Here is a 12,056-nt window from a genome sequence, read left to right as displayed (position 1 = left end):
GTTTGATATTTGTTAATTCTTTGCCCACTTGCTCTACCACTAGTAGTATAAGGTCAAAGGAGCATCTGTTGAGGATGCCGCACCATTTCCCACAGAATTCTGGGTTACTGCGGCCTATGGTTGGTATGTTTGAGATCCTAAAGCCCCTGGGAATCAATCTTTGTCGATGATAGTTAGAGAGGTATATCCCATGCAGCTGTAGATCTAGTTCCCTCTTCCTTAGGTTGAGCAAATCATGATAAATGTCATTGTTAGGTTTGTTCACAGCTATGTCCAATGGAGTCTCAGTGAAAAGTATCCTATCTGCATCCTGCTGTGTAAATGTAAAATCCAAATTTGTATCAATGTCCAGAGTGAATTGGGAGGAATCCTCCGCCATCCCTGGTTACTCAAAGGGATCAAAATGAAAAAATAGTGCAGCAGTTGAAACGACTGTTGTTTCCGAAAACCTCCTTCAACGTGGCAATAATCATACAATGTTGCAAGCGAGTCTGGGAGAACTCACAGAGGCCAGGAGCACCAGGGTAGTAGTGCTTCTTGTCCAATGTGAATTTGCTGGGTGCAGATCCGGAGAATAACCCCAAACAAGGGTTAGACCATGTAAAGCAAGCAGAATGGAACGCACTCCTATAATAGTAAGAAAAACCTGGGTGCTAGTCTGTAGGTCAGAGATACAAAAATGCAATAGTTGACAGCACTCCAAGGAAAATACACGATGCTTGAATAATCAAATAGTGGAGGTTTTATTGAAATCCAACGTTTCGGCTCCACACAGGAGCCTTCGTCAGGGAACAACCACACAGTGCACAAAACAGAGTTTAAATGAAGCCAAAATGGCGCCAAAACAGCAGGCATGTAGTGCCTGTCAATCATCATTAAGAGGTTAAAAACAACAAACCCGCTGCCATTTGTCTGTATACCTTATGTATGTGGCCATTATGTATAGGAGACCATGGGTGCGTCCTTCCTTCCCCCTGTGAGTAGCCGAATGCCGTCGCTCTCCTTGGAGGAACCCGTCCTTCATGCTGGAGTGGTGGATCGGAACCACTGTGTTCCGTCGGGCTGCCGAGAGTAGACGCTTCACGTCGTTGCTAGGCAACCCAGAGCGCGCAACCGTAGCAGTGTGCTTTGGACCCTAGCAACGCAATCAGTCCGACACACGGACTCCTTGCTTGCCAGGTAGGGTGCAGGTTTGACACGGGCCATCAGTGGGGACAGGTGGGGCGGACCGAATTAACCAATACCGCACCGGCTTTGATTCAGTTCCCTGACGAAGGCTCCTGTGTGGAGCCGAAACGTTGGATTTCAATAAAACCTCCACTATTTGATTATTCAAGCATCGTGTATTTTCCTTGGAGTGCTGTCAACTATTGCATTTTTATATATATATATATATATATATGTTTTTCTCAACCTATGTAACTATGTATTGTAGATAATGTTTATCTAGTACAACAAAAGAGATCCAGTGATCCATAATGCCCCCAACTTTCCTTGTTCTCTGACAGCAATAGGCCAGCTAAAACTAAGGGCTGGTGATTTCTGTAAGGGCAGTGGCAGACAGGGAGATATATCGCTCACGACTATTTATGAGCAACTGCGGGCAACAAATCTCCCGAAAATGCCTCTTCATTTGAAATAATTAAAATAGCTGGTGCTATGACCAACATATCTCTATGTCCCCAGAAGTTTCAGTTTCGGGAGACTTAGCGATATGTTGGTCATAGCACCAGTGATTTCAATTATTTCAAATGGAGTGGCATTTTCTGGAGATTTGTCATCTGTAGTCGTTCATAATTAGTCTCTCTGTCTGCCACTGCCCATTGGATTCCAAGGGACGGTGGGAGTCTAGGAGGAGCCATCACAAAGACTATATTACTTTTTCACAAACCAACATAAAGGGAGTTATTTATCAAAATCCAGATTTATCTAATTTAAATAAAAAAGTCTGACCCAAGTAGAATTCATGATTTGACCTTATTTGTTATTAAAAAAAGCATCATTTAATTGGATCGGGAGAAAACTCAATAAAATTGAGTGAAAACCTGAATCGCACAATTTTTTCGGAGATTTTTCCCGAATCGCTCCATATAGCTGGATTTTCTGACTAATTGCAGTTCAGACTACGAAACTTCCAAATAGGAAAGGAAGTTCTCCCATTGACTGATTTACAACCTTAGCAGATCTGACATGGCAGATTATCGGCTTCTGACTTTTTTGCATCCTCGGGGTATACAAAATCTCAAAAAATTTTAGTTTTTTTTTCCACCAAAAATTTGGATTTTATAGTAGATAAAACTAACATATTTCGCCTTTTTTGGCATTCAGACTCTAATAAATAACCTATCTCTTACCTAAATCTATGATTTTACTGGCATCTTCTGTGTTTGTGTTCTGTATATCTCTAGAAAAGTTTCAAGGAGTGCAGTGACCCACATCCACCTGCTAGAAATGTGTTTCCATTATATCTACAGGTATGGGACGATTCAGAATGTTCGGGACCTGGGGCTTTCTGGATAAAGGATGTATCTGTAATTTGTATCTAAATACCTTAAGTCTACTAGAAAATCATGTAAACTTTAAATAAACCCAATAGGCTGGTTTTGCCTCCAGTAAGGATTAATTATATCTAGGGATGGGCGAATTTGACCCGTTTCGTTTTGCCTAAAATTCGCTGCTGGCGAAATGTCGCAGACGCCCATTAAAGTCTATGGGCGCCAAAAAATTCGCCCATCCCTAATTATATCTTAGTTTGAATCAAGCACAAGGTACTGTTTTATTATTACAGAGAAAAAGGTAATCATTGTAATTCGGAGCTTTCTGAATAATGGGTTTCCAGATAACTTATCCCATACCTGTACCATACTGTAACTTTGTGGGTGTGGTTGAAGAAAAAGTGTCCATCAAAAAAAAGACGTGTCCAAGTTCAACCTATATAAAAAACCTGCCTGAATAAGGGAAAGGCAAACAACTCATCTGAAGCCTCCCCGGTTTGCCTCAAAGAGGGGGGGGGGGGAAGTCCTTCCTGACTCCAAGGTGACAATGGGACCAGTCTCTGGATCAACTTTGTACTGTTTTCAATAACCCAGTATTGTTGCTGCATTAGTTTTGTCCTTTTCTTTACAAGTGTAAACTAGAAATACATAGAACAACTACTGTATAATTGGCCCTATAAGTGGGTGGCCAAATCAGGCAGTGAGTGATTTTTTTCTGACTGTTTGGTACTTGGGCCAAAGAATGGATCAAAATTATAAACTAATTTCTGAATTCTGTAAGTAAATATAATCTGCCAGTTATTACGAATAAATGAACATGAAACATCACTGAAAATTGTGCAAAATATTGTTTATTGTAAAATGCTATGGTTACAGGCACCTGGATGCCATCACTTGCTAGACTGCATAACAGTGGATCTATCAATGCCTGGAGTGTGAAAAATGAAAATTCCTGGATCCAGGTAAAAATAATGGGAAGGGGGGGACATACAATTTATAAGCATCTATTGGTGGAATGCAATAAAATCATAAATGAAATTAAGAAATAAAAATGGTATTTTCTAGTGATATCTTGATATCCAGTTATTATTGCATTATTATTGCAATATGTTTCTATTACAGACCTTTTTTGCTTTCCACATACTTAGTTTTTTTCTCACTGTCAGGTTGATCTACACATGCCAACCCTAATACACAGCATTCAGACGCAAGGTGCTCGACAGCGGTTACTTTCTCTCTATGTTTCCCAGTTCATTGTTTCCTACAGCTTGAATGGGAAGTCCTGGATCCCGTACCAGGGAAACGCTAGCAGTAACCAAATGGTATATTTTTAACTATAGGTCTTGTTTATGCATTGGGTATATCCTAGTACTTTGTCAATCCTTGGCTGAATTTCAACATAAACATTCTCTAGTGGTAAAGTGCTGCCAACCAAATACAGGTATGAGACCTGTTATCCAGAATGCTCGGGACCTGGGGGTTTCCAGATAAGGGATCATTCCAGAATTTGTATCTTATTACCTTTAGTCTACTAGAAAATTATGTAAACATTAAATAAATCCAATACGTTGGTTTTGCTTGAATAATTTTGCAAGCGCTACAAGAAGGGATCAGAGGCCACGAGAAGGGTATGCTTGATAAATCTAACACTATCCTCTTAAAAGAGAATGAAACCCTTTAGATTAGAACTTTGACATAGAAAGCCAAACTTTTACTGAACATGAAGTAGTGATGGGCCAATCCGACCTATTTCGAATGTAATATGTTTCATTAGCTCAACAATGTTTACAAAGACCATTGGAAATGTTAATGACTATGGTTGTGTCCTTTTTAACCAATTGCAGACCTCAACCACTTTCTTACAAACTTTGCGACCAAATGGCTTTTGCGAACAGTCACAGTGTATGTAATAAAATATTGCAATCGCAAAGTGTATTCTCCGAATAAATATTTAATGAAACTCCAGAGCAGGTGTTAATGCTAACCTTTGCTTAGAGATGTAATATCGCTAGTGAATGATAAGATGAAGCTACATCCTCCTCAATATTATCCGGTATGCCGGAAAGTCATATCAGGTATGCCGGAAAGTCATAAAAGTTGTAAAAAACTCTGGCATTTTTTTCATTTTTTAAAGCGGGATTGCCTTCTAACTATTAAATATTTTGGTGTTAACATTTCTGTCCCAACCATTTGAAGGGCATGCCACTTTTGTTGCATTTTAGTGAATTTGTGTAGTGGTAGTGAATTTTCATCTGCGAAGTGTGGCAGATCGTTCGCTGGCGAAAAGTCGCCCTTTAGTGAATCTGCCCCATTGAGTGTTACATAGCTGTTTTAGGATTGTTGTGTCTTCCCCTTTCATTTCATTATTTTTCCTTAGGTCTTTTTTGGCAACATTGATTCATCAAGTGTTCAGGAGAATATATTTGACCCTCCAATTATTGCTCGCTTGATTCGACTCCATCCAACTCACACAAAAACACGAGCAGCTCTCCGAATGGAATTTGGTGGATGTGATATTACTAGTACGTGAGATTTTCTTGACCTAAAAATGTTATTCTAATTCTAAAACAAACAGTGAGTCCCACGTTCATAGTAGGTAGAATTCACCTTATTTCTTCACCACTTTTTTCATTATTTTTTATTATATTTTCATTTTATTTCTATTGTTTATTCTTTATATGCACTTTATTTTCCTTTTTTCCTCAGGCTGTTCTCTCCCTCTTGGTCTGCAGTCGGGTAGCCTCCCTGATCATCAGATTTCCGCAACCTCTTACCTGAATTCTATATTTTCTTCATGGATTCCAGCCTTAGCCAGACTAAATCAGCCTGGTCGTGTAAATGCGTGGAGACCACAAGTGAGTGACAGTACAGTTTGGTGACTATTATTAATTGTGGCCTAGGATTTTGTGAGGCAATCTGAATTATTTCTGCTTTCCTGTTGACAATTTATGCATTTATTGGCTACTTTACCTTCTCAAAAGACCATCACTACTTTACTTTTTCAAATCTCATTTCAAAATCATCAGATAATCATAATGGATTGGTTATTGGCAGATCCATAACTGCCGCTGCTGTTCTCCCTCATTTCTACTCATAGTAACCCATTTGGGTCCTGGCCCAATCGAATTGGTATGGTGGTACAGTAGCTGACCACCCTGGGTCGATTTTTGGATAACAATAGTTAATGCAGCCCACATAACTCAGTTGACCCCAAATTTTAGATTATCTGTTGTATCAAATTATTATAGGTTTTTTAAATGTACTTCCCCTACACTGATCACTGATATTACTGTCACATACGTAGGTGGATGCAACTGGTCAGTGGCTTCAGGTGGACTTTGGTCGTCGTATGAAGGTGACTGGTTTAATTGTACAGGGAGCACGTTCAGTATTTACTCCCATGTTTATTTCTCAGTTTTCTCTGAGTTACAGCAATGACGTTCATACTTGGGAGATTTTATCAGAACCCAATGGACATCGCAAGGTAAAACTATAACCATATAATAAATGCAACCTATATGTAACAACAAGATTCATATATTGTCTATACAGAGTGGTAAGAGGATGGTGAAAGGTAGTTGTGTTGATTAATGTGAGGAGGGAGTTCAGGCGGGGGGGGTGCGTGCAAGCAGGGCAGGGGGTGGCTGTGAGGGAGGGCCTAGGGGTGCACCGTTCTTAAAGGGGTGGTTCACCTTCAAGTTAACTTTTAGTATATTATAGAATGATCAATTCTAAGCAAATTTCCAATTAGTTTTCATTATTTATTTTATATATATATATATATATATATATATATATATATATATATATATATATATATATATATAAATAATGAAAACTAATTAAACTATTATACATATATTTTATATATATATAATTTTTTTTTTCTTCCGAATCTTTCCAGCTTCCAAATGGGGTCACTAAAAAACAAATGCTCTGTAAGGCTGCATATTTATTGCTACTTTTTATCATCATCTTTCTGTTCAGTGCCTCTCCTATTAATATTCCAGTCTCTTATTCAAATCAGTGCATAGGCTACCCTAGCAACCAGATTTCTGAAACTGCAAACTGGAGAGCTGCTGAGTAAAAAGCAATAATAACTAAAAAAACCAAAAATAATAAAAAATGAAAAACAATTGCAAATTGTCTCAGAATATCACTCACTTTCATACTAAAAGTTAAAACTGAAAAGTCATCAGCTTCACAGGAAGGGACTCTATATGAAACAGGCAGGTAAAGGGATAGATACTACACAACTCGTTGTTTCTGCTAAAATTTACTTAGTACAGGGCAATGGTATTTCTCTACCAAAGCTATGTGAAAATGAAATAAAGAGTTTCCTCTGTAGAGAATTCTGTTGTATTGCCCTGTTTTAACAGACTAATAGTTAAGGGAAGGTTGTGACCAGAAAACATGAGAAAATGGCAACTTGGACTTGGCAGAAACTGCAAGTTGAGCCAGTAAAACTCAGATAGAAGCTAAGGGGAAATAAAACTGGACAAAATTAATGTAATTATTAAATCATTTCCATTATACAAATCTATGGGAAATGATTAAAGTGAGATATAATGGACCTAAAAATTATGGATTCTCTCACACAGAGAGATGGAGCTACAGTATATAATTTATGGTAAAGGATTTAAAATTGGGGTAAGTTTTTCCATCGATAAAGTGCATTGTTGATTGGTATGAAAGATGAGAACAGAAAAAGCTTTTTACATAAATATGGATAAAAACTGGACTTGTTTTTTACTGATAATGTATACATGGAATTTGTTCTATCTGTGAAAATTGATTCTCAGCCCTTGTCTGTTAAAAAGGATTTTTACCTTCAGGTTAACGTTTAGTATATCATAGAATGGCCTATTCTTAACAACTTTTCAATTGGCCTTTATTTTTTATTTTTTTACAGTTATTGAATTATTTTGCCTTCCTCTTCTGACTCTTTTTAACATTCAAATGGGAGTCACTGACCCTAGCTCAAACCAAAAACGATTGCTCTGTGAGGCTACAACTTTATTGTTATATTATTATTGTTTTATTACTGGTGAGCACAGCTTTTCCTTTTCCCCTTTGTTATAGTTTATACTGGAGCAGTGGCCAGTTCCGTGTTGTAGCTCCCACCCTTTCCAGCTACAGTCAGGTGATCCCCCTGGTGGCCAATAAAACGGCAACAATGTTTGGGAGTTTTAGTGAGCTAGCACACGGGCAGATTCGGGGAGATTTAGTCGCCCGCCTTCCCCGAACTGCCTTCCCCCTGCCTGCCGCCTGCTAAAATGTAAAATCGCCTGCGGCAATGCACTCGCGGCGCTTCGATTTTTCGAAGTTTCCTCGTGAGGCAATTTTCATTTAAACCATATTAACTGTAATTTTTTTTTTTTTTTTTTTTGGACAGTGTCTACAGCGCTGGGCCAAGCCAGCCAAGTTGCTGGGGGGCACCCTGACTTCCAGCATGTGTAATGCACAAACTTGTCACATTGACTGGAAGGGGTTATGGGGTTTACTTTCGAGCAGGTGGGAGAGGGAACAGGCAGTAGTGGAGACAAGTGCCCAGATTTGGGGTAGGCAATAAAAGTGCCCATCCCACCGTTGCACCTAGGGTTGCTACCACATCCCTTTAAAACTCAAGACATATGGAAAACACAGCCTGCATTGATAATTAGCAATTCATTTAGATGCATGCTGCAGACTGAACTAGTTTATGTGCAGCAATGCATCATGCATCTAAATGAATTACTAATTAGCCATGCAGGTTGTGTATGCCATGTGTGTTCAGTTTTATAGGAGTGAGGTGGCAACCCTTGTTGCACCCTAGGCACATGCCTTTTCCGGCTACCCCTTGAGTGTCTATAATTAACATTCCTGTATGGGGGTGCATAAGATGGTGCTGATGTGATATATATTACTAATTTCCCCTCTGAATAAATGTTTTGCAAGTTAAACATTAACCTCGCTATATGGTCTTTATTATTTTTTTTTAGATATTTCCTGGTAACCAGGACCCTGAAACGCCTTTCTCAATCACTCTGGACACTCCAATAATAACACGTTTCCTGAGACTGCATCCTGAGAGCTGGAAGGGTGGAATTGCCCTGAGAATGGAAGTTTTAGGATGTGAAAACAACTGATATAAATTATAGGCCCTACGCATATTTATATTGGTTGGATTGTATAATATCTATATATTTTGTGAGGTTATAAGTAAGCAATACAGTGTTGATCAGGAAAGGACATTGCGGTATTATTTAGACAGGTTGGTCTGATACAGTAGAGCATAGATTGTACCAGCCTTTACCTTTTGTTATTCACCAATTTAGGTAATTAAGTCCAGCTTCTTGCTTCTAACTGTGCACACATCATAACTTTCAATAATACTTTTTCCTTTTACCATGCTCCCATTTTCACTTACAGCCTCTTCCATCATGCTCAAACAATTAATACCCTTGGTTACTCATTCCACAACAGCTATGTGCATATTCATAAATCCATATACAGGTATGGGACCTGTTATTCAGAATGCTCGGGACATGAGGGTTTCCAATAATGGATCTTTCCGTAATTTGGATCTTCATCCCTTAAATCTGCTAGAAAATCATATAAATATTAAATTAACCCAACTTTTGGTTTAGCTTCCAATAAGGATTAATTATACCTTAGTTGGGATCAAGTACAAGGCACTGTTTAATTATTACAGAATAAAAAGAAATCATTTGAAAAATTTGGATTATTTGGATAAAATGAAGTCTATGGCAGATGGCCTTTCTGTAATTCTGAGCTTTTTGGATAATGGGTTTCCGGATAACGGATCCTATACCTGTACTTTTTTTTTGTCTTGTGACCTCAAGTAAGATATAAAACTTGCACATTATTATTAATAATAATCAGAGAAGCATAATATCTTGCTTTACTACCCCCTTATATACTAAACCCGTGTACTTAATAGCTCTATTGTGATCTGAAATAAATAGTGAGCCCTGTCACGGCCAACACTGTCGCCAAGGAGCTAATTTTTATAGTTTTTATATATATATATATATTATAGTTTCTGAATAAAAACATACATGTAATCTTAACAAATGTCAGGTAAAAGTATATTTAATGTAAGCATTTAGGAAGCAAATTTTGTGTTACTGCCCCTTTCGAGAAATAAAAATATCAATACACATTTGTCTTTTTAAAAAAAAACAAAAAAACTGGGCTGTCCGGGTCGGCATCGGACAGGTGGCCCTATTTGCACTGGGGGTATTAGGTTTCAATCAGGCAGTGTTCTTGTACTCAACATGCTCACTAAGGACAATTTTATCCATAGGCATCCAAAGGTGCAAAATCAGTTGTACCCACTTAAGTTTTACCTGTAAGCATGCTGCAAGTGCCCCAGATCCCCGTAACAGAGTTTAAGATCCCAGCAACTACAAATTCTGTGCCTCTCTCTTTTGATACCATTGTGCTGTCTCCATGGCAGCTGCAGCCTCGTACTTGCAAGTTGCAACTTAGTTACATTTCACCCAGAGTCTGCACCCCACACACTGCTTACAAGATGCTATGAGAGAGAAGAGAGTTAGAAAATGGTTCTTTGACAGCGTGGACTGAATCTGCTTGTCTCTGTGTGTGTGTGTGTGAGTGAGTGAGTATTATTGTGCAGTAAGTGGGGGCATGGATACATGTGGCTGCTGCACCAAGGAACCCGCCAAATCCCAGTCTGAGCCTCTCTGTATTTGAACTATTAGGTTTTATTGTTTGTATATTGCCTCCTATAAAATCTGTTCTGTTTTGAATTTCCCTATTGAATGTTAGCTCTGCTCATTGATTGGCAGTTTTGTCCCTGTTTGACGCTATTCCCCGAAAAGCCTGAAAGTCACTAACTTGTGGGAGCTGTAGCTCGGAAAGAGGCAGAGGGTGGCATTATTATATCTATCAGTCTGTTTGGGTTGCCTGATTTGATCAGTTTATGTATCCTGCCATTCCGCCATGTGCCCTGAGGGTACTATTCATGCCAGTGTATTTACTTGGCTCTGTACTCTGGGGCTGCTATGTATGAGTTGATGTATTTATTCCTCCATGTGCCCTGGTGATGTTAGGTACGATTCGGGAAGTTTATTTATTCAGCCATGTTTCCTTGGGGTCCTAGGTATGAGTTTGGCAGTGTATTTATTCTGCCATGTGCCCTGGTGGTAGTATTTGTTAATGTTCCATGGGGGCATAAGGTATGATTAGAGCAGTGCACTTATTTTGCCATCTTTCATTGATTATTGAAGACAAAAACCCTCCAAAGTCCTATTTAAGAAAACTAATTATCAGTAAATACCACAATTAATCTTAAAACCATTTATTAATTAATGACTAATTAAGTTCTTCAACTTCTATACATAATTAATTCCAAAGTAAATTACAATTAATTTGATAAAACCAAAGCAGCACATTGTTCATACTCCTTTTGACTTCAGAAATGATTTTTAGTAACAGATACGTTTGTTAGTTCATAAGGGGTGCTTAATAATTCATAAATTGGATCATTACCACACTGCAACCAAAAAAATATATACAGTTCACAAATTATCTCCAGTCTTGTGAGCCTTACTATGGACTCAAAGTTCCATGATTCGCTGTACAGTGCTAGTTGTAGGTAATGTATTAATGCACTTCACAGGCTGTGGCAGTCTTTTAGAAAGATGCAATTATATACTGCGGCTTCCCTGTATTAGTCCATGGTCTCAAAGTCTGATGATATACTCTGTTTGGTGGGGAAAAGTTGGATTTACTTTACCTCCAAGCTGTCGTAGGTAGACAACACTGCTTTACAGGTGGAACCACTAAGACTCCTCTTTCCTCCAATGTGCCGTTTACCTCCAAGGGCATCAGAGTATATCATGGGACTTTGAGGCTTTGATTTGCAAGGGTACTGCACTAATTACAAGGCTGGAAAAAATTTGTGAACTGTATACATTTTTTGAGTGTGGTTTTGGTGGTGGTGACCCAGTTTATGAATTATTAAACACCATTCAAGAACTTACGCACTTATCAGTTACTTAGCACCATTTAAGAGCTCAAAAGGGGTATGGACAATGCGCTGCTTTGGTTTTATCGAATTAATTGTAAATTATTTTGCCATTGAGGCATTTACGTTAACTGAGTCTTTTTAAAATGGTATTTAATAAATTAAATGGTTTTAAGATAAGATCAATTGTGGTTTCCACTAATAGATAATTTACTTAAATAGGCCTTCAAATTGAGTGTGACTTTGGAGGTTCTTTTTCTTCCCTAACCAATGAATTATGCATATCTAGATGCCAAACCGCCCATGAAGGTGATACTATTCAGCCATTATACACTAGAGTATTCATATGCTTTTGAGATTATGATTCATAATTATTTTGCTATATTCTCTGGGGTTAAGGAATAACTTGGGAAGTTTATTCATTCCGCCATGTGCCCTAGGGGTATTAGGTATGAGTTTGGCAGTGTATTTATTCTGCCATGTGCCCTGGTGGTAGTATTTGTTAATGTTCCTTGGGGGCATAAGGTATGATTAGGGCAGTGCACTTATTTTTCCATCTTTCATTT

The 12,056-nt window shown here is 38.4% G+C and overlaps 1 protein-coding gene across 1 annotated transcript in view; it reads left to right on the top strand.

Annotated features, from left to right (window-relative positions):
• The window catches only part of LOC108700524 (coagulation factor VIII), a 61,941-nt gene extending 52,887 nt beyond the window's left edge, over positions 1–9,054 (top strand). Inside the window, exons 21-26 of the mRNA XM_041574829.1 lie at positions 3,372–3,457; positions 3,662–3,817; positions 4,873–5,017; positions 5,202–5,350; positions 5,800–5,979; positions 8,477–9,054. Of these exons, the coding sequence (XP_041430763.1) occupies positions 3,372–3,457; positions 3,662–3,817; positions 4,873–5,017; positions 5,202–5,350; positions 5,800–5,979; positions 8,477–8,623 (863 nt within the window). The 3' untranslated portion in view covers positions 8,624–9,054. The remainder of the gene's footprint in view (positions 1–3,371; positions 3,458–3,661; positions 3,818–4,872; positions 5,018–5,201; positions 5,351–5,799; positions 5,980–8,476) is intronic.
• Positions 9,055–12,056: the final 3,002 nt, after the last annotated feature.

This window comes from Xenopus laevis, chromosome 8S, assembly GCF_017654675.1.
Source record: "Xenopus laevis strain J_2021 chromosome 8S, Xenopus_laevis_v10.1, whole genome shotgun sequence".
Lineage (NCBI taxonomy): Eukaryota > Metazoa > Chordata > Amphibia > Anura > Pipidae > Xenopus > Xenopus laevis.
Note: the sequence above shows the minus strand (reverse complement) of the source record. Positions and strands in the feature narration are given on the sequence as shown.